A 24,645-nucleotide genomic window follows, 5' to 3' on the forward strand; every position below is an offset into this window, starting at 1 on the left:
TTGAGCGGTGAACCTGCTCTTATTCCCGATGAAGTGTCAGGCGACGTTTGCATGGCCTGCAATAATCTGATGATTTAAGCTCTTCTAAATGAACAGCATTTGAAGGTGTTTACACAAGAGAATCCTCCATTCATATTCCTGTTTACACGCTGCAGAGGAAAAATCAGATTAATGACTGGAGACGCTTGCTCACATTACATCACCACAGTCTCTGAAACCTCTTTGTCCCGATGCAGCACAGTATCAGGAAGTGTTTTCTTGCTAGTACTGTGAAAACACTTGGACTGACGTGACGTGACAGTTTGACTGACGTGTGTTGTAAAAAAATACGGCAAAAACTGCAGTCGGACTTCATACTCTGATCATGAACATACCAATAATTCACTCAATCCTTTTTCTGATTGCTCCAATAGTGACCTTCTTCTGGTTAAGGTCAGGTGTTAAGAATTGTCCTAATCAGGTTAATATTCAGTAATTATACATTATGGGTTATACTCTGTGTAAACGCAGCCAATGTGCATCAGGAAATTCCTATCGTGAGGAAATAAATGAACTACATTCTACAATTAGTCAGATGTTTCACTTTTTTCTCCCTCAAAAGTAAGAGCTTGACTGCTGTAATCAGAACAGGTTGAACAACCTTGGCTGCTGATGATGGATTGGAGGAGTGTGGCCTTTTGAAGGGGTATACATCACATTAAAGCAGGAGTAATGAGGAAAGCTGGAACACCCAGATGTTTGAATGATGCAAAGAGTAAATCCAAACGTTCATTCCCTGGCAGCACACACGAGTTCGCTGGTGGCAAATACACTCGATACACATCCGCTTCATTATTCTGCGGGATCATCGTGTAAAAACAATGATTCAGACGATATTGAGCCGATACTTTAGGTTGAGCGTGGGAAGCAAATATAATCACGTTAAATGGTTGTGTGGCACCTGTTGACCTTTTTGCTGACACTGAAGTATTCAGACACAGCCTTTGACTAATCTCTTGCTCAGATAAATCTACTGTAGCTATTTATCTTCACCTCATTTCATGCCATACAAACAAATGACCTCTTCAAAAGGGACACTGTGTCTCCTGAGCTCCACTTTGCTGCAGCGCGGATGCACTATTCAAAGCCACAGCACGTTCTGTGCAAAAGGAAGGATACACAGGAACGGAGGGGAAGGGGAGAGGGAGGGGGCAGAGAACAGGTAAAGAGAGAGTATTCGCAAATCCCCGCTGTCATTCGTTTCCTCACTTATCGTTGCCTCTGATAAGCTAGCCCTGTCTTATCTTAAACCACTGATAGGCCAAATGGTTTGTCCTGCAGAGAGAGGAGGAAATGAAATGGGTTTCACCACAGAGCTGACTTTAGGGGCTGCAGACCTCCACACAACCTGCTAAATCATTATAATTATCAATTTTATTGCCGCTTTTCGTTGAGCTACATCAGTTTGATCAGTTTAACTGTTTGGAAACGATCAGAGCTGCAAAGATGCCTAAGTTGTTACTTTTGAACCCAATTTAAAGTCGTCTTTTAATGAGGAGGGGCACCGTGCACACATCTGCAGTGGAGGGAACGTAATTAGGTACATTTACAAAAATGCTACCCTAAAACGAAGTAGCTGTATACACACACACACACACACACACACACACACACACACACACACACACACACACACACACACACACACACACACACACTTGCCTAAACCTAATCTAAACTACTGACCATAAAATCAGTTCTTTTACCAATTGAGGAATTTTGTCCCAGTTGTGTCCTCCATACAAACCAGACAGTCCAAAAGTGCCTTGTCTTGCTTCCGTGTGCGCACACACACGGACACACACAGTACATGCACACAAAGACACACACACACACACACACACACACTTGCCTAAGCCTAATCTAAACTACTCACCATATTTTTTTTTTTTTACCAATCAAGGACTTTTGACCCCAGTTGTGTCCTCCACACAAACCAAACAGTCCAAAAGTGCCTTGAATTGCTTCTGTGCGCACGCACGCACGCACGCACACACACACACACACACACACACACACACACTTTCTGCACAAAATGAAGAGGTTCGCCACAACCCAAAACAACATTAATTAACCCGAAGCCTCATTAATGTTGACTCAACAGCCGTAGTCACATATGTCAGCATGCTTTTGTTGTACATGCTATTTTTCTATGGATATATAGTTTATAGTTTGGGGCTCTGAACAAATCAACCTGAGCTGTAAAACAGCTGCTGTGCAAACACCATGAGATTGTCACTCTTGTGCCTTAGGAGACATTTCTACAGGACAAGCAGGTCGAAGTGGTGTGACACTTAATATGTAATGACACTTAATGAGTGCAGTGAAATATCAAATCAATTCCTAATTCCAACAAATAAATCACATTGATTACCCAAACACAATAAGTTCAGGACACGGCCAAGTACATGTCAGCAACATTGCCTTCACACTGGTGAATGTGGCAGCTTTCCCTTGGCAAAGATGGCGGTGGACAGGTGGTGAGACGGAGGGTCCACATTGTGTTTGTACGTCAGTGAATGAGCGTATGTGTGTGTGTTCTGATACCAACGCTTCCAGTGTAAACACTCTTTCCCCGCCATCGCCGGCTTTGCTACAATGATTTCATATTCAAAGAAAGGCAGTAAACTGATAACTTGTGAACTCCATCATCGCTGAGGAGACCAGAAACACGGATTCCGGTCATTTGTCTGTTGTTGAGGATTTAGCTGCAGCCGCACATGAGCGGGAAATAATATTGTCAGTTTCAATCACCTCTGCTTGGTTTTCTGCACAAAGTGACGAGCCTCTCACCCAAACGTCTGTCAAAACGTGTAATGTACACAGCAGACAAGAGCCTGAGACGGATCTGTCCCCGCTGCTGTGGGTGGATCAGTGCGGTGGCCACTGCTGACGGATCAAATTAACTTCATGATATTATATGAATTTCAAAGAATGCAAAGAACTGCTTTTGTGATATCTAAGCTGCACGATCCTGTTTGTTTGTTCCAACCATTTTACATTTTTCATCTTAGTCCTGCTTTTCATCATATTTAATCATCCTCCCCAGCTTTTTTTTTTTTAAATTTGGTTGAAAAAAATGTAAAGGCATTCATCCCTCCATCCAGTTTCTATACTGTTTATCAGTTAAGGGTGTGTGTGTGTGTGTGTGTGGGGGGGGGGGGGGGGCTGGAGCCTATCCCAGTTGACATGGGGTGAGAGGCGGGGTTCAACCTGGACAGGTCACCAGTCCGTTGCAGGGCCATCAGGAGTAATCAGGAGTTCAGCATCTTGCTCAAGGACACTTGGACATGGTCACCAGGGGAAGTGAGGATCGAACCAGCGACCCCTCAGTTGCTAGACAGCCACTCTACCTCTGAGTCACGCTGCCCCCATTTAAGCATTTACTATTATTTGTGTCTTCAAATTTTGGACTAAAATATATATTTGTTGGTCACTAGTGCATCTCTTCAGGCTATGAATAATATCTTATAAGATGCGACATTTTTTCAGTGCTGACAAAAAAATTATACATAACAGAATGGAAGAATGCATTACATTGAATAACAGTGTTGATCAATTAGCAGAGAGGGAGCCGCTGAAATCCAGCATCAACAAATTAATTTCTCTCTTCTTTCTCTGCTTTTGCTCTTTCAGAAAGAAAGCAGGAAGTTGAGCTGGAAGCACATTAGAGATGATGTGCACGTGTCTTTCAGCGTAAAGGTACATTTGGGGGAAAAAATCAAGAATAAATGAGAAAGATGGCATTTCCCATAATTTGTCTACGTTTGCTCAGCAGTCGATCAAAACAAAGCCGCTAACTGTTTGACATATGAGCTCCTCCAAGTGCGGCGAAGACGAGCAGATTCACCAAACCGCAGGGGGAGCGAGCAGGTGCTCTGAAGAGGCTGGAGGTGAGTGTTTTAGAGCAGACTCCCTCGGTGCTGCTTCTCAACATCCCAGCGCTACATTCTCACTGATGTTCTTTGTCTCTTCTCCTCCACTGAAATTCCCTCAGAGCTTTTACCAAATCCAAGGTGGTAAATAGGCTGGTGAGAGAACTCGAATAAATAAGAGTTTTTCACCTTTTTGGACACATTTTCTCCCCTCTTTCCAGTGAAATATCCCTGGATTTTGTAATATTAGAATCACATATACATACTGTATATATATATATAAAATATATTTTTTATATATATTTTATATATATAAAAAATATATAAAATATATGTTTTATTTTATTTTTTGAGGGCAGCATTGGTTGGAGGTAGAGTGGCCATCTCGCAACTGAAGGCTCCACCCCACCCACCACCCACCACCCACTCCACCCCACATGACCCTTCACGGATAAACAGCATAGAAAATGGATGGGTGGATATTTTTGGGAGCAGCACAATGGAGCAGTGGTCAGCACTGTCGCCTCACAGCAAGAAGGTTCGGTGTTCAAGGTCCCGGCTGGAGCACGGGGTCTTTCTGGGTGAGTCTCCATGTTCTCCCTGTTCCTGAGTGGGTTCTCTCTGGTTCTCCAGCTTCCTCCACAGTCCAAAGACATCAAGAGGGGACCAGGTTAATCCAGACTCTAAATTGACCGTAGGCGTGGCTGGGAGAGCCAATGATTGTCTGTCTTTATGTGTTGGCCCTGCCATGGACTGGTGACCTGTCCAGGGTGAACCCGACCTTTTGCCTGAAGGCTGCTGGGACAGCCCCCGTGACCCTTAACAGGATAAGAAGTAGAAAATGGATGGATGGATGGATGGATGGATATTTTTGGGAGTCTAAGACACAAGAGTGAAAACATCCTGAGTCAGCTCGATTGATTCCTCAGTTTTTTCTTTAGTTTGCACTTTAATTCAATTTGTAGAGGCTAGAGGGAATTCAAGTGTCTGTGTCTCTTAAGCTTTATTCAAAGTGTAAAAAGAGGAGCTTTGAATGGAAGGAATCAACATTATGAATTTCCCTTGTTTACCTGCCTATTTTCTTTTTTCTTTCTTTTTCAATATTACCACATCAAACATAAAAAAGATCTTGCATTTGTATCACATTTATAGTCCACTGAATTTTAGAGGCCCACTGATTTCTGAGCAAGTTCACTGTCACGCATAACTTAAACTTGGTATTTGTGTCATTGTGTTTGACTTCATTATTGAAAGCTACACTAAATATATTTTATGTCTCCTTATGAAAATTAGCAGTAATGAAAGACTGAAACTCCTGATTCAACTGCAAAATCAAAATCATGAAAAGTTTCCCCCACCCCTGCCTGTTCTTTCTACATAGTAACACCGCCTTGCAAAAGCGAATCTGACCCGGATCCGGTTGACCCACTCCATCGAAATATAAAACAATGGTCATTTCCTGTTGCCACCAGTTGGCGCTGTGACTAATCTGTCCAAAAACCTAATAGTTTTTCCCCCTTGGGCCACTCTTGTCTATATCCTGCTGATGGCAACAGACTCATGCTACAGAACAACCGCGTTGAGAGGTTTTGCACATCTTGTCAAATTGAAGTTAAAAAGTTTGCCAGCCTTCACCCTGGAGGCTGCTGCTTCTCATCTGAAGCATTTGGAACAGACCTCGGTGTTAAGCCCTGCAGCTGTAGTCTCCTTTGTTTCTCTAACACACCAGGAACTTTGGGAACCACTGGCACAGAGAATCACTTCCTGTTATTGCTGGTACTGAGGGTGTAGATCTTAATTTACAGATTTAATGTCCTTTTATTAGATTGCAGGAGCGTTGCTGGAGCATCTTCCCCCCCTTGAGAGAGTACTGCAGTGGACCCACCTTCTTTAATAAAATAACCTTGATTATCTTTTTATGGACCATCTCCCACAATCATCACCACATTTCACCCCACCAGCGCCACGCTTACCCAAACAGAGCAGCACCCCGGCTGCATCCCTCTCGTCTTTCCTCTGATTTGTTTCTAAAAATCGAGAGGGACTGAATCCAAGTGAATTCAATTTAGGATAATTTACAAGCTATTTACTTTGCTCAGGCTGTTTTTTTCCTCTTAAATATATCCCTATTAATCAATGCCGTATTGTGTTAATCTAGCGGGCCTTAAACACAACCTTGCAGCTGACAGACGCCTCTCAGGGGATTTTGTGATAATGTAGAGTAATAAGTACTAAGAGCTCACTAATCACTTGGCCACATGATAAGACTATGAATCTTACCACCCGAGCAGCTCAGCTATAACCGACAACTACCTTTTGCCTGAGAGGGAAATATTAAAAAGCTCTAATGCAGCAACTGCAGCTATAAAACATCCGTGTGTGGATCCATAGATGTCAGGAGCCTTGTCCGTCTACTTCCAGGAGCCTGGGCAACATCGTCCTAAATGACGACGGATATGATTCATGACACAATCCCCACTAATTTGGTCACACGCGATACCTCAGACACTGTTGCTGTCATGACAAATCTTTTTTTTTTTTCCCCCGTGGCGCTAATCAGCATATTTCAGCTGACCATCTGATCTAGAGGCTCCCTGAGGGTCTTGGAGACAGAATCATGTGATATACGGCCAGCTGAGAGCAACATGGCTGCATGTAAAACACCAGGACTCTGTCTGGGCTCTAGCCATGAGATCTCGGCTGGGTGACATCTGAGAGGAAAGAATCATGATAATAATGCACATGTTGTCCTCTGTTTGCAGTGACATTACAACTGTACTGTTGCGGTTTCTTCAAAAAGAAAACAAACCAAAAATTAAAAAAAAAAATCAGTTAAATCACCTTAAAATAAAGCTTAGCAAAAGGAGAGAATAACAGAAATGAAGAGAGAGAATAAAAGATGCTGGCTGAAGTGGACGAGATATGAGGTCAATTAACTTTATCATTATTATTTAAACTTTGATTAGCAGACGCCTTAATAAAAGAGACAGAAGCTGACAAAGGTCCAGCGTTATGACACAAGCTGCCTCAGATGTCAGGTCTCTGCAATTTTATGTAAAACACAGAATCTGCGGCCGGGAGGCAATGGAGAGCTCCGCTGATTAGCCAGCCGGGATGAATCTGTCTGTTTCTTTAACATCTACAGGAAGCTGAGATTTGTTGAGCAAAATAAAAAAGGCCAACAGGCTATGAGTGACTTCTCCCAACCTACTAAAGTCAAACACACAGCTGGAAATAAACAGAGGGAGGAATTCTCAAAGCCATCAGAGCTCACGGAGGTTTATATCAGGAATGGATGGACTTCCAAGTGCAATAAAGGATTGATGGTCTAAAAATATCTGAATGTGGAAATGAGAGTCAGTGCATCGATTTAAAAAGCTTGTCAAAACCCGCAATGACTTTTTGCCTCATGTTCCCAAATGCATTACAATTGGTTCTTCAACATAAACATTTTTTTAGCCAATTTTTATTTTTCTAGAAAAGTGGAGAAAAAAACAACTGGAAAGAAATGTGCACGTACTGGATGTTAAAAGTGCTAACACAAGAAACAACCCGCTGCGAGTGTACGCCTCAGCAGGGGGTGTCACTCCATCCTGGAGTCCCAGTGGATGTTTGTAACACATTCAAAGGAAATCCCTCCTGAGGCATCACGTGAATGAGAACGAGGCGGATGTTGTGTCATATTTGAAGGGGCAGTGACCTTTGACCCCCTCATGTCATGACATCATGTCATTGTTGTCGTGCACCAACGTCATCCTTGAATCCCAGTGGCTGTTTGTATTCAGTTCCAGAGATACTCTGTTAACAGGACCAGGCTCCCGGTTGGAGATAAAAACTCTCAGTCTTTGCTGAGTACAGAAGTCGACACCTTTATTACCCCGCAGCAGCAAATACTGTAACAATCACTTTAATATACAGCAGTACTCCTGACAAGCTCGTCCTCTTTGCTCTCTTATTATCTGTTTGTATTCTTACTCTGTATTTGTTTGGCATGTTTTTACACCATCAGCACCAGCCCCCTCAAAGTGTGGAGCACTAGATTTATAATGGTGACAACCCCTTGACAGCTGTGGAGCAAAGACGACGTGGGTGCATGACACTAGCGTTGTGGCTAATATGATCGCTCGGTCCAAGAGCTATTCTTGCCTGGACTACGATGTCAGGCCTATTACTGGCTAACCGGCAATATCAGCTTCTCCTCCAGAAAGTGGGTGGATCTCCAGAGAATGTTCAGGGAGAAAGAGGCGGCCGCATTTACCAGTGTAATGCGATGTGCACAGAGGCCCTTAGGCTGCTGAATTTAAGGTTAAGACTGTTGACTTTGAATAAATCTATCATTTTTCTTACGACACAAGTACGCGGCAGAGCTTACCACCATTGGGTTGTGTTACCTGGGGTTTCCATGCAGTATTGAGTGGAGTTTCCCGCTCCAACATCAAGTGGGATAATGAATCAAATGCTGCATCTTCAAAGTTATTGGGTGAAAGAATAAAACAGAATCTCTCCTCTCGAACCAGTCGTCTGGAGAGACGCGTGCGAGTAGCGACAGCACGACCTGTCTGGTGTGTAAGCAGTGTAAGAGGTCATCTGCTTGTTGTGCAGCTCAGGCTCTCAGTGCACGTTTACAGGAATCAACATGTTGGAAAATGCAGAGATGACAAGCTTGATGCCACCGGTGTCTCTCGATGTGTTTCATTCACACAGGAAAAAGTACGCCGGGTTGCGGGGTGAGCTACATCTAAATTAAACACAAACCGTGACGATTTGTGAACTTCTGATTCTGTCAGCTTCAGAAAGAAGAATCTGTTTCCAGTTTTTTATGCTAATCAAAGCTAATTGGCTGTTGGCAGTGGATTCAATGTGCGAGACATGAAAGTAGTGCTGATCGCAGCCTCGTACTCTTGGCAAGAAAGTAAATTTGTCCAAAAAAAAAATCACAAACTGTTGTTTCATCAGTTGATTTACTGGTACAATGAATCTGGGCTTTTTTTCCCATTGTGGCGCCATAACTCACCTGTATATCTTGTATCTAGTAGAGAAGCCTTGCCGGTTCTTCTCCACAAAGTCGATGTACTCTGGGGAGTGATGGAAGGGCCCCTTATCAGACAGGAGCCAGTCCAGGGGGCCCCCGGGCTTGTCATTTGGGAGACTGGCTGTCGTTGCTGCTACGGCAGAGTGTAAACACACCCAGCAGTGAAGGCTGAGGCTGACGACGGCCCATAGAGCCATCAGAGATGGAGGGAGCGAGAGAGGGATGAGGGTGGGTGGTGGTGGTGGTGGTAGTGGTGGTGGTGGTGGTGGTGGGCGTTCAACAGCCAGAGCTGCTCTGGCTCCTCCACTGAGATGACCGGGGGACCTGCATCACCTCAAAGCCCCCCGAGCACCTGCAGAAAAACAGTCTTACATAAGAAGAAATCCAAAAGTACACAAGCGACCACAAATAAGTGATTATTCTGACAGCCTCAGGTAGCAACCAGATGCTTGAATTCATAATTGTTTTGAAGTTTTATGACCTTAAAATAATGTGACAGCCTCCAAAAATAACATTCAATTTCATGTTCAATCTGTCAATGAATTCATGAGTTTAACTAAACAGATTTTTGTTTTAATTGTGTGGCAAACTGTAAAAGACCTTAGCAGAGTTGGCAAAGTTTTAGTTCAGCTTACTTTTTATCTTGTTGAAATCTGTGAAATACTACAACACTGCATGAACAGCAGCAGCAGTGAGTCAGAAGTTCTTGGTGGCAAAAATACAGTTTCGTCATAAATTACTAGGCAACAACAAAATGTACAACACTCTTGCATATTCCAGACAAGTACATCAAAATAGCATACTTGTTACATCCAGAGAACAGAGCAGCAGCAAATGAAGGGTTCCATCAACCACATTACTCTGCAAATCTGACCCCAGCATGGCAGCCTTCTGAGAGGATTTTAAGTGGAACGTGACGTGCGAATGTCAAGTGCAGCACTCTGGGTCGCTAACTTGTTCCCAGAATGTTGTGATTAATGTTGTGGGAACATTCCCAGCTAGCTGTAGCTCCAGCTTTCCTCTTTTCAGTTTTCTCCCAAATAACTCCTTTACTGACTTGTGCTGATAATTCTGAGGTAGCCTCTTGCACCTGAAAGCAGCACCACCAGCTAGCGGGAGAGTCACGCTCGAGGTGAATAATGCAGAAACAAATATGGGCGCTCAGAAGAGAAATTAAAGCAGCAAGAACCTCGTTATCCACAAGTCATTAAAATGATGTTTCAAGAAAGTGGGGTTTTTTCCTACAAAATTCATTTTATGAAACCCAACAAAAAAAAAAATAGCATTGAAAATGGACAAGTTGCTTAACAAGACCAAAGCGTAATTTCACAAGCTTTGAATGACAGAATATACGAAGGAACATCTTGATGGATGTTTCTTTACCTTTTCAGTGAATATATTTGATCAACATGCTTTCCTGAGAGGGAGATCCTTTTAGCTGCAGTATTTTATTTTGATTAATTGCCTCAAGTAAATTGGGATTTGAATAATAATTTAACTGGGGAGAAAAGTTTTGAGGTCTTAGTTTGTAATTGCGCTCTGATCTGTTGTCATCTGAGACAGAAATATTCAGATACACAGGCCTTTTTGAGTGGGAGCTTGTAGAAAGGAAGATTCCAACCAGGAATTTATCCCTTTAAAATTTGTAATAAATGCTGCTTCTTTTTTTTTTTAGAACTCGTTACCCTTCCAGCACTTTCATTTCACTGCAGGAGATTTATTATGAGATGACTCACCAGAAAAACACTGAAAATATGCAAGAACAAAGATTTTAAAAATATCTGTCTTGCTACGGTAGCAAAAAAAAAAGAAAAAAAAGGAAAGAAAATGTCAGTTATTTTCTGCGACGAGCTGCTGGTCAGATGGTTGTCCAGCGCTCACATTCGTCTTCACACCATCCTCAGGCCTGTCAGTTTCTTTCAGTGACACACTTGCACAGTAAAGTGTGTGTTGCAGTTGCAGGGGAGTTTGAGTCCCATTATAGTATTCTGATGACAATCTGTCAAGTTAACTCAGCCATGTGACCGTGTGTGTGTGTGTGTGTGTGTGTGTGTCTGTGCGCACGTGTGGGCTTCTAAAAATCATTACCCCCAGAAAACACAACAGGCCGCATGGGAGGAGTGCAGCGACAACAGCTGGGGGCCCATCGCAAGAGCAAAAGGCGAATTAAAAGGTGACATTCAGTACTGTTATGTATTCCTCCACTTCAGAATGAGACGGATACGGCTTAATTAATTAATGTTAGCATGCTGGATGAGTTTAATTAAGAAGTTTTTAATATGTTGAGATGAGCTCACAATTGATTTCAGTCTGCCATCGCTGTCGTTACGCCTCAGACGCCGTATTTGTGATCCTAGTGTGTGTGTGTGTGTGTGTGTGTGTGTGTGTGTGTGTGCGTGCATATGGGAAAGTGTGCACGTGTGTTAGTGCAGTTAGGACAACCGGACTCTCATTACATTTTGTGCGTTTTATACCCCCCTTTTGTTTCTTGTGTGTTGCACGTTTCTCTAACTAAAGTCACCCCTTAAAGCTGTAGGGTTTTTACATAAAGAAGCTATTAAGATTATTTATTATTATTCATACATTAAGATTATTTGCTGTCCTCCCCAGAGACAGGAAAAGTCCTCTGTGCTGTATTAGAGAGTTGAGACCCACAGACATCAGCTGACTGCTAGTTAGCTTAGCACAATGAAAGGTGGTGGAAGGGTAGGTTAGCATAACTCACTTACGAATAATTAAATACAACATTCCCTGAATGGACTTTAGCTCTACAGGGTTACGTATAACAGAAAATGTTAAAACAAGAACAATTTCAATTTATGAGATATTGTACTTTTATCATGGCACATAGTTAGGACTACTTTCCTGACTGGGCGTGATGACTTGACGCAGCACCTCAAACGCCTACACGTCCATCTGCTATCATTCACTGTGCTAAGCTAACGATCAGCCGGTCAGCAAAGGGTCTCTATCTTCTTGTCTGGCCCAGTCAACATTTTGGCTGTCAGACCTCAAGTTTCATCTTGATTCAAACCAAGTGCTCGTGCTAAAATTTTCAAAATCAAGTACTTAAAAGCCCCGACCCAGTTGTAAAGAAGATGAACAATGTATCGCATAACGGTACATGAATGTTGATAGAAACTGTCGTTTCCAGGGAGATTCAAGGGAAAAGCCTGGATGAGCTCATAAACATAAAGATTTGGCAAAGATGGACCAAGGAGGACGAAAGAACTGAACGAGCTGCAGCTTATCAATGAAATCTGATGAATTGAATTCATAAAACCGCTCAATGGTACCGTTGCACTTCTCCGTGGTTCTAATTCCAGACCTAAAACACCGGACAGAGACTGAGGACCTGCGTGTCTACGCCATAAATCCTCATCAAGTCTAGAGAATATACACTTCATCTTATTGACGGCATGAAGTAGAAAGCAGCACTGGCAATGACATATTTTCCCCCTCATTCTTTCAGCTTCCTTTGTTGTCGACGCTGTAAAAAAGTGAATAAGGCCTTCAGCAATTATCTGCTCTCAATCCAGCAGTGCTCAATCGTTTATTTATTCACTGGGAGAAAAGAGAAACAGCTGTCTTCCCACTTTTTGTGTTATCTTCTGCCACGTCCTCAGTCCCAGTTCATCCAGAGCACGTTTCCAACTGGTCCTCCGGCGATGGACGGCCACAGGACGTAATAGTTCAAATCCCGCTACATCACAGTTAGACTTAATTTAAAGAGTAAATCCGCTTGATAATGATTGACGAGCCCTCAGCGCTGCAGTGAATCGGGCCTCCACAGCCACATGTGCATCTTTTGTTAAGTGAGGCTTAAAAAAAAACGACTTCTGGCCTCCATTGTGCTCAACAAAATGTTACAGGTGAGGCGCGGTGCATGTTGTGTATAGGCTGACCTCACTCAGAACAGAGTGGGCAGCATGTTACTATCAGAACACGGCGCAGAGGTCATATTAAAAGACTCTTTAATCCTCTCATCTGACAGGCAGCTGTCCAAGAAGCTGATGCAGGAGAGCATGCAGGGACGGAGAACACTCGGCTCTCTGTTCTCTGCTGCTCTTTATCCTTCCTCTCACACATCTTCCTCTTTGTTTTTTCTCTATCCCCCATCAAACCACCCACTCACTTCATCCTCTGCATTCTGGAATGTCTATAAATCCCATTTTTGATTCACATCCTGCTTTTTTTTTTTTTTGCACAACTGCTATGGCAGTCTTGTCTGCAACCGTTCATTGTTGTCAGACAAGACTGTGCCAGCCTCATAATCACATTATCGTCCAAACAAAGTCCTGCACCGAGCCTTTGTCATGAGACGGCTAGATGATATCAGATACATGACATTCTTATTATATCACATTTTAAACCTTAAGCAAACTGCTTTTGATCAAACAATGTTTGAAAAACGCTCCTCCTTGAGGCAGACAGCTCTCATATAATCCAAAAACAACAAATCAAATGTTGGGTGATACAACAGGAATGTATTTCCAATTCCAGCAGTAGGCAAGCACCGCGGCTCCAGTGGATCCACTCAAATATGATTTTGCAGAACGTGGGCCAGCAGTAACCCGCGGCTGTTTGGAACCTCTGTATGAAATGAAAGCTGTGTTTGTTCCTGTGAGGTCCTCTCAATGGGATTGTGAGGAGAGAGAAAATGAAGAGGGAATAGATTTTCCTGCATAAGAATGTAATAAAGACTTTCAGTCCCTGAATAGGTGGCTGCCAAGAATTAGACTGATGAAAGGCACATGACGCCACACATCCCTTAACCCAGTACTCATGTAGATTCGTCTCATTTTCCTTGAAGCTATGAACTGGACAGACTCTCAGAGCAAATTTCACCAGTATTTTAAGTTGAATTAAAAGCTGCAGAAGGCACTTGAAGGTTTCGAAGTTGCTCTCTCTGTTGACTGTCAGCATTTTCCCCATAGGGCAGCGTAACCTGATGATTAATTTCCTGATGAATCATTTCAACATGTTTTCAAGAAGGTTTGAAAAGTGCCCAAATTGCTTCCTCTGCCTCCACAAAACTCCTCATTTCTGTTACAAATGGAAAACCAGGAGCAAACCCTGAACCTGGGATCAGCCAATGTTTTGACATTTTTGCTTGGGAAAAAAACACTGAAATGACTCATTAAATATCAGAATACTTAAAGATGCATTTTTGAATCAACTAATGGACTGAATGTCGCAGTTCTACACGATCACAAGTGTTTTGCGCCGTCATTTCAACAGACAGAGGAGTGTTTTCAGCCCCTCGCCCCGTCACAACAGTGAGATATTCAGAAAGTGCAGCGACACAAAAAAGGCTTATCAAACGTTCTGCAAAGACTCGGGTTTAACATCCTGCTATTACTGAAGAAAAAAAAAAAAAAGCCCTGCAGAGGAGCGGCTGTTGATTCCAATGCAAATTCGTAATGTAAGTAACTCGTGCGCCGAACTCTTCTCAAACGAATGCAAGGGCTCTTCAGAAATGAGCCGAAACAAGCTCTTTCTATCCATGAAGCAAAGTCACTTCCATTGTGCTGAGATGATTTCAGCAGAAGGAGATTATGGATCCATTAGTTGCATTTTGATGGCCAATTTTGTTTTGGATCTGGTTCTAAGTCTGTAAAATACCTGGGTTTGATCTCAGCGTAATGCATCCCTCTCTCTCTCTCCCTGGTTTTCTTTCTGTTCTTCCTATCAAAGAGCAATATAGAAAAATCCTCCTGAAAGTCATTCGAGCTCCATCTTCACAACCAGTTTCCTGCTGGATCTCGTTCTCTGTAAGTAAAATTCCTGGAATTGATGTGAGGGGAATTTCTCTGGAAGGGTTTTTTTTTGTTGTTGTTTTCTTTGGAGTGGCAAAGAGAAAAAAAATCATCCAGTATTCACTCATTCTCCAGAAAATGACGCTGATGAACAGTTATTCTGATCTAAAAATTCACACAAATTAATTTATTTTTGTTCCTTTTTTTTAATGTATTGTTAAATAAGCGAACAACATAACCAAGGAGGGCATTTTTTTCATTTCAGCTCAGCTTTACGATATCTCTAAATAACAGTCATACGGGACTTATGTATTTAAGCTTCTCAGATTTATTTATTTGGAGCTATTATTGCTCTCTCATACATGCCTGCAGCCATTCAGGAATGAGTCCCGGCATCGTCTGCTGCTGCGATTCTTTCACACCAACTGAAAATAAAATGTTCAACTTTTTGAAAACAGGTTTGACATAATACTTCTCACAAAGAGTTTATTCAGCAATTAGATGCTGTTTTGAAAACAGAATTGAACATTTGGAGTGAGAACAGACAAAAGATGTGCCCGTAACTCTTTTGTTTGTTGGGGGGGGGTTTGTTCTTTCTTGAGGCCTAACATGTAAAAATTCAATATAATGAAGAGACAGAAAAATCAAAGACATTTTTTTCAGTGCAAGCAAGTAAGCTGCATTAAAACTGGTGTGCAGAGTGTTCGGCATGTCCTCCAGCTCTGTGGAACCTGAGTGAAATGGCAACAATTCTGTGGTTGTTCACATTTTTTCTCTGAATAATAAGAACACCAATTAATACGAATAATAGGGGAGAATGGAAGCAAATGTGTGCAAATCTGTCAGTCATTAGCTAAAGAGATCATTTCATGATTGCAGATATTCCCGCCATTATTCAGGGTTCATTTGGAAAGATGATCAGCTCCTTGAGTAAATTAGCTGATCTGCCAGTGTTGCCACTTCAAGTTAATAACTCAATTGATTCTGATAAAATGAACATCCCAAACAAACTCATTTCATGGCTCAAACTTGTGATCAAACTTGTGATGAAGCGCATTTCTTCTTCACAGGATTTCTGTATGCATGTCTTTGAGTCTGGACTGCACTCGTTCCTGTAACTTTGTGTAAGTGCCAGAATGACAGGTTTCCTCCAGAGATATTGGCTACTGACTGCAGTGTGGGAGCTTAACTCTCACCTTTTAAAGGATACAGAGCGCTTGATGAGATGTGGGAACTCCCGCGCCTAATCTTTCCTGAGAATTTCAGCAGCCGTTTTCATCGGAGACCCGGACAAACCCGAGCATTCAGTCTCCAAACATCTGCTCGCTCATTGTCGGATGCCAGTGCTGTACCTGTCACCTCCCTGCGCTTTGCGCTACTGTGTGTTGCGGGTATTTCCTCATGTTGTGGGGACATAAATCTGTTTAAGCAGTAACAGGATTTACATCCCTTTGAGGGGGAAAAAGTGTCTTCATGATGTTCATTTTTTTACTTTAAGGTAAAAACTTATTCTAGGTTGAAGTACAGGTCAGAGTTAGCCGGCTAGTGGTAGGATGTAAAGTCAACCACTGGGAATGTAGCAACTGAGTCCTAACGATGCCTCTGTCAGCGTATGAGAGCTTTATTTCTTTGCTTCGGCAGCAGACACAAACACGCTATTAAATAAAAAAAAAAAAATTGTATTTTGTGTCTGTATAAAATATTAAAACTTTAACAAAACAATTGAAAAATAATCAATACCACAAAAAAAACCTTAAAAAGATGAGGACGTTGCATGAGGTCTTCAGCACTCTTCCACCAGGACGTACGCCAGACAGATCTGTAGAATCCTCTGAAATCCTTCATCATAAATAAATAAAACCCTGTTTTTATTTCTCCCACCTGCACTCTGATAAACCAGCTCACTCTGGGTCCCTAAAGGCTCCAAGTACTATCCAACAGTCCTAGCCCCAGGAACAGCTAAGAACCCTAACCTTCAAGCCCCCAGGCCTCTGGCGGAGGGCCCCAGCTTGAGGTTACCAGGCAAAGGCCAAGCTGTGTACAACTTCATAACATTACACCACCAGTGGAGGAAGAGGAGGTTCACAGCAAGTTAGCGAACCCCTGAGTTAACAACCATACGTAGCAACATGTCTGCTCTGGTCAACCTAACATCCCCCACAACAGCTACTCAGCGGTGCTGCTCCGTGTTTTTTACTGGATCTCACCACAATCTCACACTTTGAGAGAAAAAGCCACTGTTTAAGAAATGGAAGGCAGGCGTATACACTTTTGGGGGATGCTAGATTTGATTAAAACATTTCATTAAAATTTCTTTCAACAGGATCCACTTTGTAACTTGTCTGCGAGCCAACCCCAAAACCATCGTCAAAGTAGGAAAACAGGAACTGATAAACTTAACATCTTCCCCTCTGTGCTGACTAATGAGTTTTTTGGCCCTAATTAACCCAGTTATCTTCCCCCCTACAACTGTCAACAATACCTCTCATACCAGTGCCGCGAGTAAAACACAGCCTTTGTGAAATTATAATACGGCTGGCAGTTGTACTCATCCGGCTGTCGTACAAACAAACACCAAGAATGAGCTCCCATGGTGTCTTGGGAAGAAGACATCAAAGATAAGAGATGTCACTGTGTAAGCACTCCATGGATGTGCATTCACAGTCATGAATAAACATGGGAAGATCTGCAAACATGCATATTTAAGCATCAGACATTAAGACCTGAGGCGTAATACACGAACGGTCGCCTGCCCTGGTCCTCTTACCCTCGGCTAGGTGTTGTTCTGCCGGGCGACCGAATTTACTTCGGCGAACTGGATGGTCGACAGGCCCAAATGCAGGTGATGGCACGGACCTCATTTTGTGCACAACTTTTATTTTGTTGCTGTGTAGTTTCAGGATTCATTACCTCAGCCAATACTGCAGGTAATGTGACGTGTTTGTTTGTTAGCCTAATATCGCCGAGCTAATCGAATGGATTCCTAAGAAAGTTGATGGAAATTCACTTTTAGGCGATCTGGATCAAATGTCCTGGAGTCTGACGGATCCTGAGGAAGGCTCAGGACTAGAGGCAGGATGTGGAGTAGATTTGGGCTGAAATGACTCCTCACTTCCAGAAGTCGTCTTAATACCCGTCAAGAGCCCTGAAATCTGATAAGATTCTCAACAACACCACGCAGTAACCTGCTTCTAGTGGCTGCTGCTATGTGTTAAAACATTTATTTTATATGCTTCTTGTTGTTTAAAAAGTCCAAAAAATATATATTATGACATCATAGTCTTATATTTTGGTTTCTGAGATGAAGCCGGAGCTGTGTCGGTGGGGAGCTTAACAGGCCAGGGCCTCCTAGAGGAACATACTGTATATTTTAGTATATTTGATTATCAAAATTAACATATCAAGACACAACAAAGGCTAAAAAACACTCCCGGTTTAAAATTAAAACATCTATTATGATGAATTAGGCTGCTATCATGTAAACAGATTATTTCACATCCTCCCAGGTTTGTTAACTCTACACATGCATGTGTCAGTCCAAGACTGCTCTGAACTGAGTGTTTGAAAAATGGATGCAATCTTAGACTGGAGTTTCCCTTTTACACAATTTCAGAAATATACCTGCTGCTTGCGATTAGTTTCAGGTAAACAATCAGCCATCTTGGCATGAAAATGTTTCCTTTTTGTTTTGTTTTTTCAAAGTTTCATAATCAGCCAGATGTGCTTGCTGCTCTGCGTGGTATCAGTCATTTCCGTTTTAGAGAGACTACCAGTTGGAAACTGTCAAAGGGAGGCAAACAGAATTAACTTCTGTAATTAAAAAGGCCCAGCCAAAATGACTTTGGCCCATCCAAAAGTGGAATCCTGGAGCCACGCCTGAGATGAAGGCAGCTGATCAATAACTGAGCCGCACACAAGACAAACCAACAAGCAGCAAACCAACCCCAGGCCTCTGCAGAGGCACCTTTTGTTACAGTTCCATTTAAGGAGCATAAGTCGTTCTTAAACCCTATTTTTATCCGTCGGGCACTTTCACAAACTTAGAATTTGTTTGCTTGAGCTGTTCCCTTGAAGATGTCTGCAGTGGAATTTCTCTGCCTTAAAAATCTGTTTTGTCTTTTTCTTTTTTTTCCCCTCAAAAATACAAGAATGTAATTTGGCTGGTGGGAGCAAACTGGCGACAAACACAACAACACAACAACTTCAAATGCATAAACAACTTACAACAGGAGTTTGATTCCAGCGAGCACAAAACACCTGCTTCCCTCCACCACTACAGATAAAATGATGCGAGATGTCGCCACGTCGCGACAACACCACATCAAATCACACCTTGATTTTGGAGCGTTTGGTTAGCGTTGTCCTTCGTGGTTACGGCAGCCATCAGTTATTAATTCTCCATGCAGATCCATTCAGTTAGCAATCTTTGTAAGTGTTTATATGTCTGGACTTCAGCCAGTTAAAACCGATTTTGCGGCTGAGAGCAAACAGGGGAGAAGTTCAGCGCGATGATGACTTCCTTTTTATGGCTTGGTGTCACTGAGTTGCTAGAACATTTGAGTGAGGCTTCTATAGATCTCAGTCAAACACAAATGTGCTTCAACCTGCCGGTGGTCTTGTATAAGCAGGGACAAAGGTTGCTCTCAAATAAAAGGAGCGGTCTTCGTTTCTGCTGCTCCCTTGAGCGTGGGGCTTTTTATTTATTTTATGGTGTGCGCCACTGCAGGTCTGTTGAAAACCCACAAACAGGAAAAAGTTCAACTCGGCTTTTCTGCTTCTTATCTACGGAGTCACGAGGACAGTTTCCTGCTGCTCGTCTCTCGATTCATGATAATTCTCTTGTTTGATATCTTCTCTAAACTCTGACGTAGGTCGTGGCTTCGTGCTTTTTATCGCGGGGAGGAAAATGAGTTGTGGCACACTGAAGTTTCCAAAATAAGTCAACAGCAATGACGGCAGCGATGGGAAGTGACAAACTACACAGGCTTTACTACACTTAAGTAGATTCGTCAGGCACCTGGTCTTTTTTCACTTTTATTGCCGTGACGTTTATGAATCGACCTCTGCGAGACCTCATAACTTCATTTTGGTAACTTCAGCCTGCATGAAACCCTGCAAATGTAAAACTTGCTTAAATTTCAGTGCGTGCCGTTACACAACAAAGAAAGACGTGTTTGAGTGTCAGGACGGCGACACTTTCCCACACAAACTCTTGTGACACACAAAAAACATCACTTCAACACAAGGCTTCCAGTATCTATGCAGAGGACGTCAACATTTTTCATTATCGTATTCACAGGGACTCCTGCGCCTCTGTCAAGGTTTTATGGGGTTTTGCTGAGGACATTTCAGAAAAAAATCTAATTATTTTACCATGAAAATGTTAAATCCTGTAACACAAACACCTGTAGTTTGTGTGGTCTTTACATTTTTAAAGCCTGCGTCTTTCTTTGGTTTTCATGCGCAACAAACATGAAGTAAAAGACGTTTGTTGAAAAGGGCAGACAACTGGCTCGCCCCTCACCTCGAACGCATGTCAGTGTTGTAGGTCAGAACGAATAAATTATATTAAAGAGGAGATGGAAATTCCCTCATAAAGAAGGACAGGAACGAGTTGGGCAAGGCAAGGCAAGGCAAGGCAAGGCAGTTTTATTTGTAGAGCCCGTTTTCACCACCAGTTTGTCTCAAAGGGCTTCACGTGGCATCATAACAACATCCTCTGCCCTCAGAGCCTCACATCGACTGAGGAGAAACTCCATAGAAAACCCTTTTAACAGGGAAAAATCTGAGAAACCTCAGGGTGAGCAACAGAGGAGGGATCCCTCACCAGGAGGGACAGACGTGCAGTAGATGTTGGTACAGACAAGAAAAGAGTTTACAATGCAGAATGTGAGAAACATGGAAATGTTAATAACAGTTGAAGAAGGAAGCTTCTGGAAGGGGAGGCAGGGACCGAGGAGAAGTGGAAGAGTGTGATGTCGGCGCGTCAGGAGAGGAGGAGCATCGACATGAGTGACGGCGGATAAAAATGAAGCAGCTGGAGCAGAAGAAAGAAAAGTTCCTTTATTCCTTTGAGTTCACTGAAGAGCCACTGCTTCCTCACCTTTATTGAGAAATTCAGTTGAATCAATACTTCTACCATCGCCACCTCTGAATGGAAGTAACCTTGAGTTAAAGGAGCACGCCAAAAAACTAAGCACGTTTAGCACTAGCCAACTTGTAACCTGGGAGCGTAGAACCCTCGGTGGCTGTAGAAGCAGCTTTGGTCGGGTCAGGTTTTTTCAGGAGGGTTTGAGACGATCAATCTATCACAGAAATCCAACACAAAGGAAAGCCGGGGAAGGTCTGCTGAAGGCTGCTGCTGAACTTGCTCACTGCTTGGGATCTACCTGCAGTCGAGACCACAAACCAGCACGTCCCTGCCTGTGCAGCGTCACTTTGGACCATTTTTCAAATTTAGCAAGTCATTTAAGGATGTGTAATATATTGCCGGAGTAACACATTCATATTTTTTGACACTGATTGCCTCTTTCTTGTCCCTGAAAGGCAGAGAAAATAAATGATTCTTTAAAAGGAAATGAGGAAAAAAAGTGGTCACTCAAGTGAACACATCGAGTGCTCCAGGAGCTCCACATCACACCTGCATTGCAACTTCTTTTTATTTTTAACGTATTATAATGCTTTTGTTTGTTGGACTGTTAACGTTACCGACGAAGGAGGTCTTCACTGTGCGTATTCCAACATAAACGTGGTCATTTATAGCGATATGTCCTTTTTTGTCTGCTCTGTAGTGATCGTAGCCATTTCATTTTGACAATGTTTGTTTGATTTATAAAGCGAAATAAAAAATTTAGTACATTACTTTTTGTGACAGGCTAGCGATCGCTTTTACAGCAAGTCTGTTGTCAGTGTGTGTGTGTGTGTGTGTGTGTGTGTGTGTGTGTATGTTTTTACAGAACATGTTCAGACCCAACATTCAATTACCAGCTGCCTTAAGAGAGAGATTCTGGTTAAATGCCCCAGTCAGCCTAAATCTGAGCGATTTTAAGGCGCTGTGCAGTCTCATATCGCCTCAATGAGACATTTTTTTACTCTTTTATGAATTTGCTTTATTCTCATCTTTTCATCTCTCCCACTTTCCTCTCTCCTCCTACTGCTCTTCTCTGTCATTTCAGATGTCGGTTCGCTCATTATCATGAAATTCTGGGCTGTGGATATTGAGCAGATTCTGGCAAAACTTGAGGACACAATAACGCCAAACCTGCACAGTTGTTTTCTTCATTCCCTCCTTCCGTTCTTTCTTTTATCTTCTCTCAGATTTTACTTTTTACTATTTTCTTACAACCGATGACTTCCCAGTAAATAGCACTTACGATGAAGTATTCATTGGGCTCTCTCGCAGCACAGGCCTGCACATATTTACTGCTTACTCACAGACTAACACATCAAAGTCTGTTTACAGATTTTGGGGAGCACGACTGCATATAGGAGAAAGCGTCTGAAGCTGCTCAACAGAGACCAGCAAGTTAATTGATAACCCGCCTGAGGTGACATCACTTGAGGCTCTACTGGGACTCAAGTCTTTTAAAAATGTTTTAACATTTTTAAAAAAAAGGAAAGATTGAGGCTCCCGGCTCGAAGCTCAGAAGGAAAAAAAATCCGTCTTCATCACACGGACAACGCTAGGAGTGTGATGCTGGCACTGGGCCAGTTTCAGCCACCTGGATATTTTTTAGCACAGTTATTGGGGGTCTTCAGAGGCAGGTGTCAGCTAGCTCAGCCTCTCCAGCTGATGTCCCAGTCTCTGCTCCTCTATCGTGATGATGTGGCCTAAACATTTCCAAAAACGGCCCTTTGCCCTTCATCCTTCTCGCCATCATCCTCCTTCTCTCAACCCAAACGACATCAATACCGCCACGAGCTGCATTCATGGCTTTTTATTACTTTACTAAATCTTGAATTTGTGTCCTAACTCTTAAATACGTAGTACTTTCTTCTTCTTTTCTTGCTCTACCTGTTCACTTCCATGTATTTGCACCCCAGTCTACGGAGCAGCTCGTCAGTCCTCCGTCTGGCTCGTACAAATGGCAGAATGGATAATAAAATGACTTTAAAACTGGAGACACAGTATTTTTCTTCAACTGGTTTTGGTGTTTGCAGACAAAAGCCAGAGATCCGAGGCACCCAGGCGATATGTGTGTGTGTGTGTGTGTGTGTGTGTAAGAAAGAGAGAGAGAACTGTGGGGAGCTGAGCGGCCTGCTGATGCATCACTGACACATCCCATATATCTAGAAGGCTGCATACCCAGATCCATCTTAGATGAGCTTCAGCCATGACAGCCATTGAGGGAGCAAGGCCCGGCAAGAGAGAAATGGCCTGGAACAATAGAGACGGTTATTTATGGATGTGAATCTGCAACATTGAGCCAATGTTGTTGTTGTTGTTGTTGTTGCACCTAAAAGACACAATAGTTGCACGCAATGCTAATGACATCGGGCCTAACGCCATGTTTCACCCTGTCTGGTTTGATGTTAGCGGCTCGCTGTAAATTAGTTTGGTCATTTGTGTTCCAGAAATATCTACAGTTGGATGTTTGGATGTGTGCGTTTCTGTCGTGTGGCGTGTTTGTCTGGAAGGCTCTGGAACTGCTCCTGCTGCCTTATGTGTGTAAACTATAAGGACATAAAAACTACAGATTTAAGACAGCGAGTCGTGTGGTACATGCACTGGTAATGGAACAGCAATGTCAATAAAACACGTCTGAACGTTCAAAGCTGAGACGTACGTTACTGCAGTCTTGACACCGAGATCCGTGTTACCTTACAGATGAAACAACTTCAATCCAAGCTGCAATATTAGCACTGGAGCGTTTCTGGTATCCAAACATGGACCTCAACCACAGCCTTCACACCTCATGATGCAACTCTTTTATGTGGGAAGGTAACAACAGAGACGGGTGTGGCGGTTTGAAACAAACTTAAGCGTCACAGTTTGACCGAAGATACGTATTCCACGCGTCAGGAATGAGAACGTGTTGCTCACGTGGGAGGAAGGTGACAGCGTTCTTTGCATTTCCTCCCTCCTTTCGTATTTTCTGCTCAGCCATCACAGCTACGTGTGACTCTAGCACGGACGCAGCGCTAAACTGTAAGAGCAGCAGCTCTCTCAGGCATCTCGTCTCTCTACCTGACATCAGGAGCCGTTAGATGACTCCCTGCTCAGCCACAGCAGATGTGTAAAAGCTGCGTTCGCCTCTGGCCAAGAATACAGGTAGCTGGTTTGACACAGGCAAGCAAATCCCCCCCGTTCTCATGCATCAGGGAGGATAGACCTGAGAGAAAGCATAGGAATACTATTTACTTCTGCCTGTTTCTTCAGCCAAGTGATTACAAGGAGAGAAATCCGTCTCTTCCTAGGAGGAGACAGTGCGCCTCTCAGGCCTGGGCACGGTCAGGTCCCCCCGTCCCCAGGGAGGAATGAGGACGCAGCTGAACACTGTTGTGTTGTTGTGGTCCCATAAACAGTCGACAGCTTTCCTCCCTCACAAGTGGCAACGAGAATTACAGCAGTGATTCACTGATTTTCCACCATAAAACAGCTACAAAACCCTCCTCGTCTCAGAGGAGAGGGTTACTCACTCTCACACACTGGGTTAATATAAACTTAAACGCTACTCCAGCTACGCCAGCCTGTCCTCAGGCTACTATGATTAAAACTCTATTTGTTTTCTTTCAGGGCATTGGACTCATTTCACTGATGATCCCATAAGGCTGCCCTGACTCATTCTCCTTTTTTGAGGGTGAAGCTTGAGGCTGAAATGGATAAATATGAAATGAGTGGGACTTGATTTTATTTCTTTTCTTTTTCAGGCTCAGAGAGTCAGATGCTTTTTCATGCTCGGTGTTCACATCTGCGATCGAGAGCTGATCCTCTGCAGGC

General features: G+C 43.0%; 1 protein-coding gene across 2 annotated transcripts in view; it reads right to left on the reverse strand.

The window, feature by feature from the left end:
- Nucleotides 1-24,645, reverse strand: part of LOC147249459 (BMP/retinoic acid-inducible neural-specific protein 3-like) — a 50,493-nt gene that overhangs the window by 24,561 nt on the left and 1,287 nt on the right. The window contains exons 1-2 of one of the 2 annotated variants that reach the window (XM_086224499.1): nt 23,531-23,580; nt 8,929-9,298 (exon numbers count right to left, since the gene is read on the reverse strand). In XM_086224499.1, coding sequence (XP_086080625.1) covers nt 8,929-9,143 — 215 coding nt within the window. In that variant the 5' untranslated portion in view covers nt 9,144-9,298; nt 23,531-23,580. Of the gene's footprint in view, nt 1-8,928; nt 9,299-23,530; nt 23,581-24,645 lie in introns of those variants that run through there. The other variant, XM_086224498.1, reaches the window with a different exon arrangement.

This window comes from Aulostomus chinensis, chromosome 14 (assembly GCF_037954235.1).
Source record: "Aulostomus chinensis isolate RoL2024-O1b breed Wild chromosome 14, RoL_Achi_v1.0, whole genome shotgun sequence".
Lineage (NCBI taxonomy): Eukaryota > Metazoa > Chordata > Actinopteri > Syngnathiformes > Aulostomidae > Aulostomus > Aulostomus chinensis.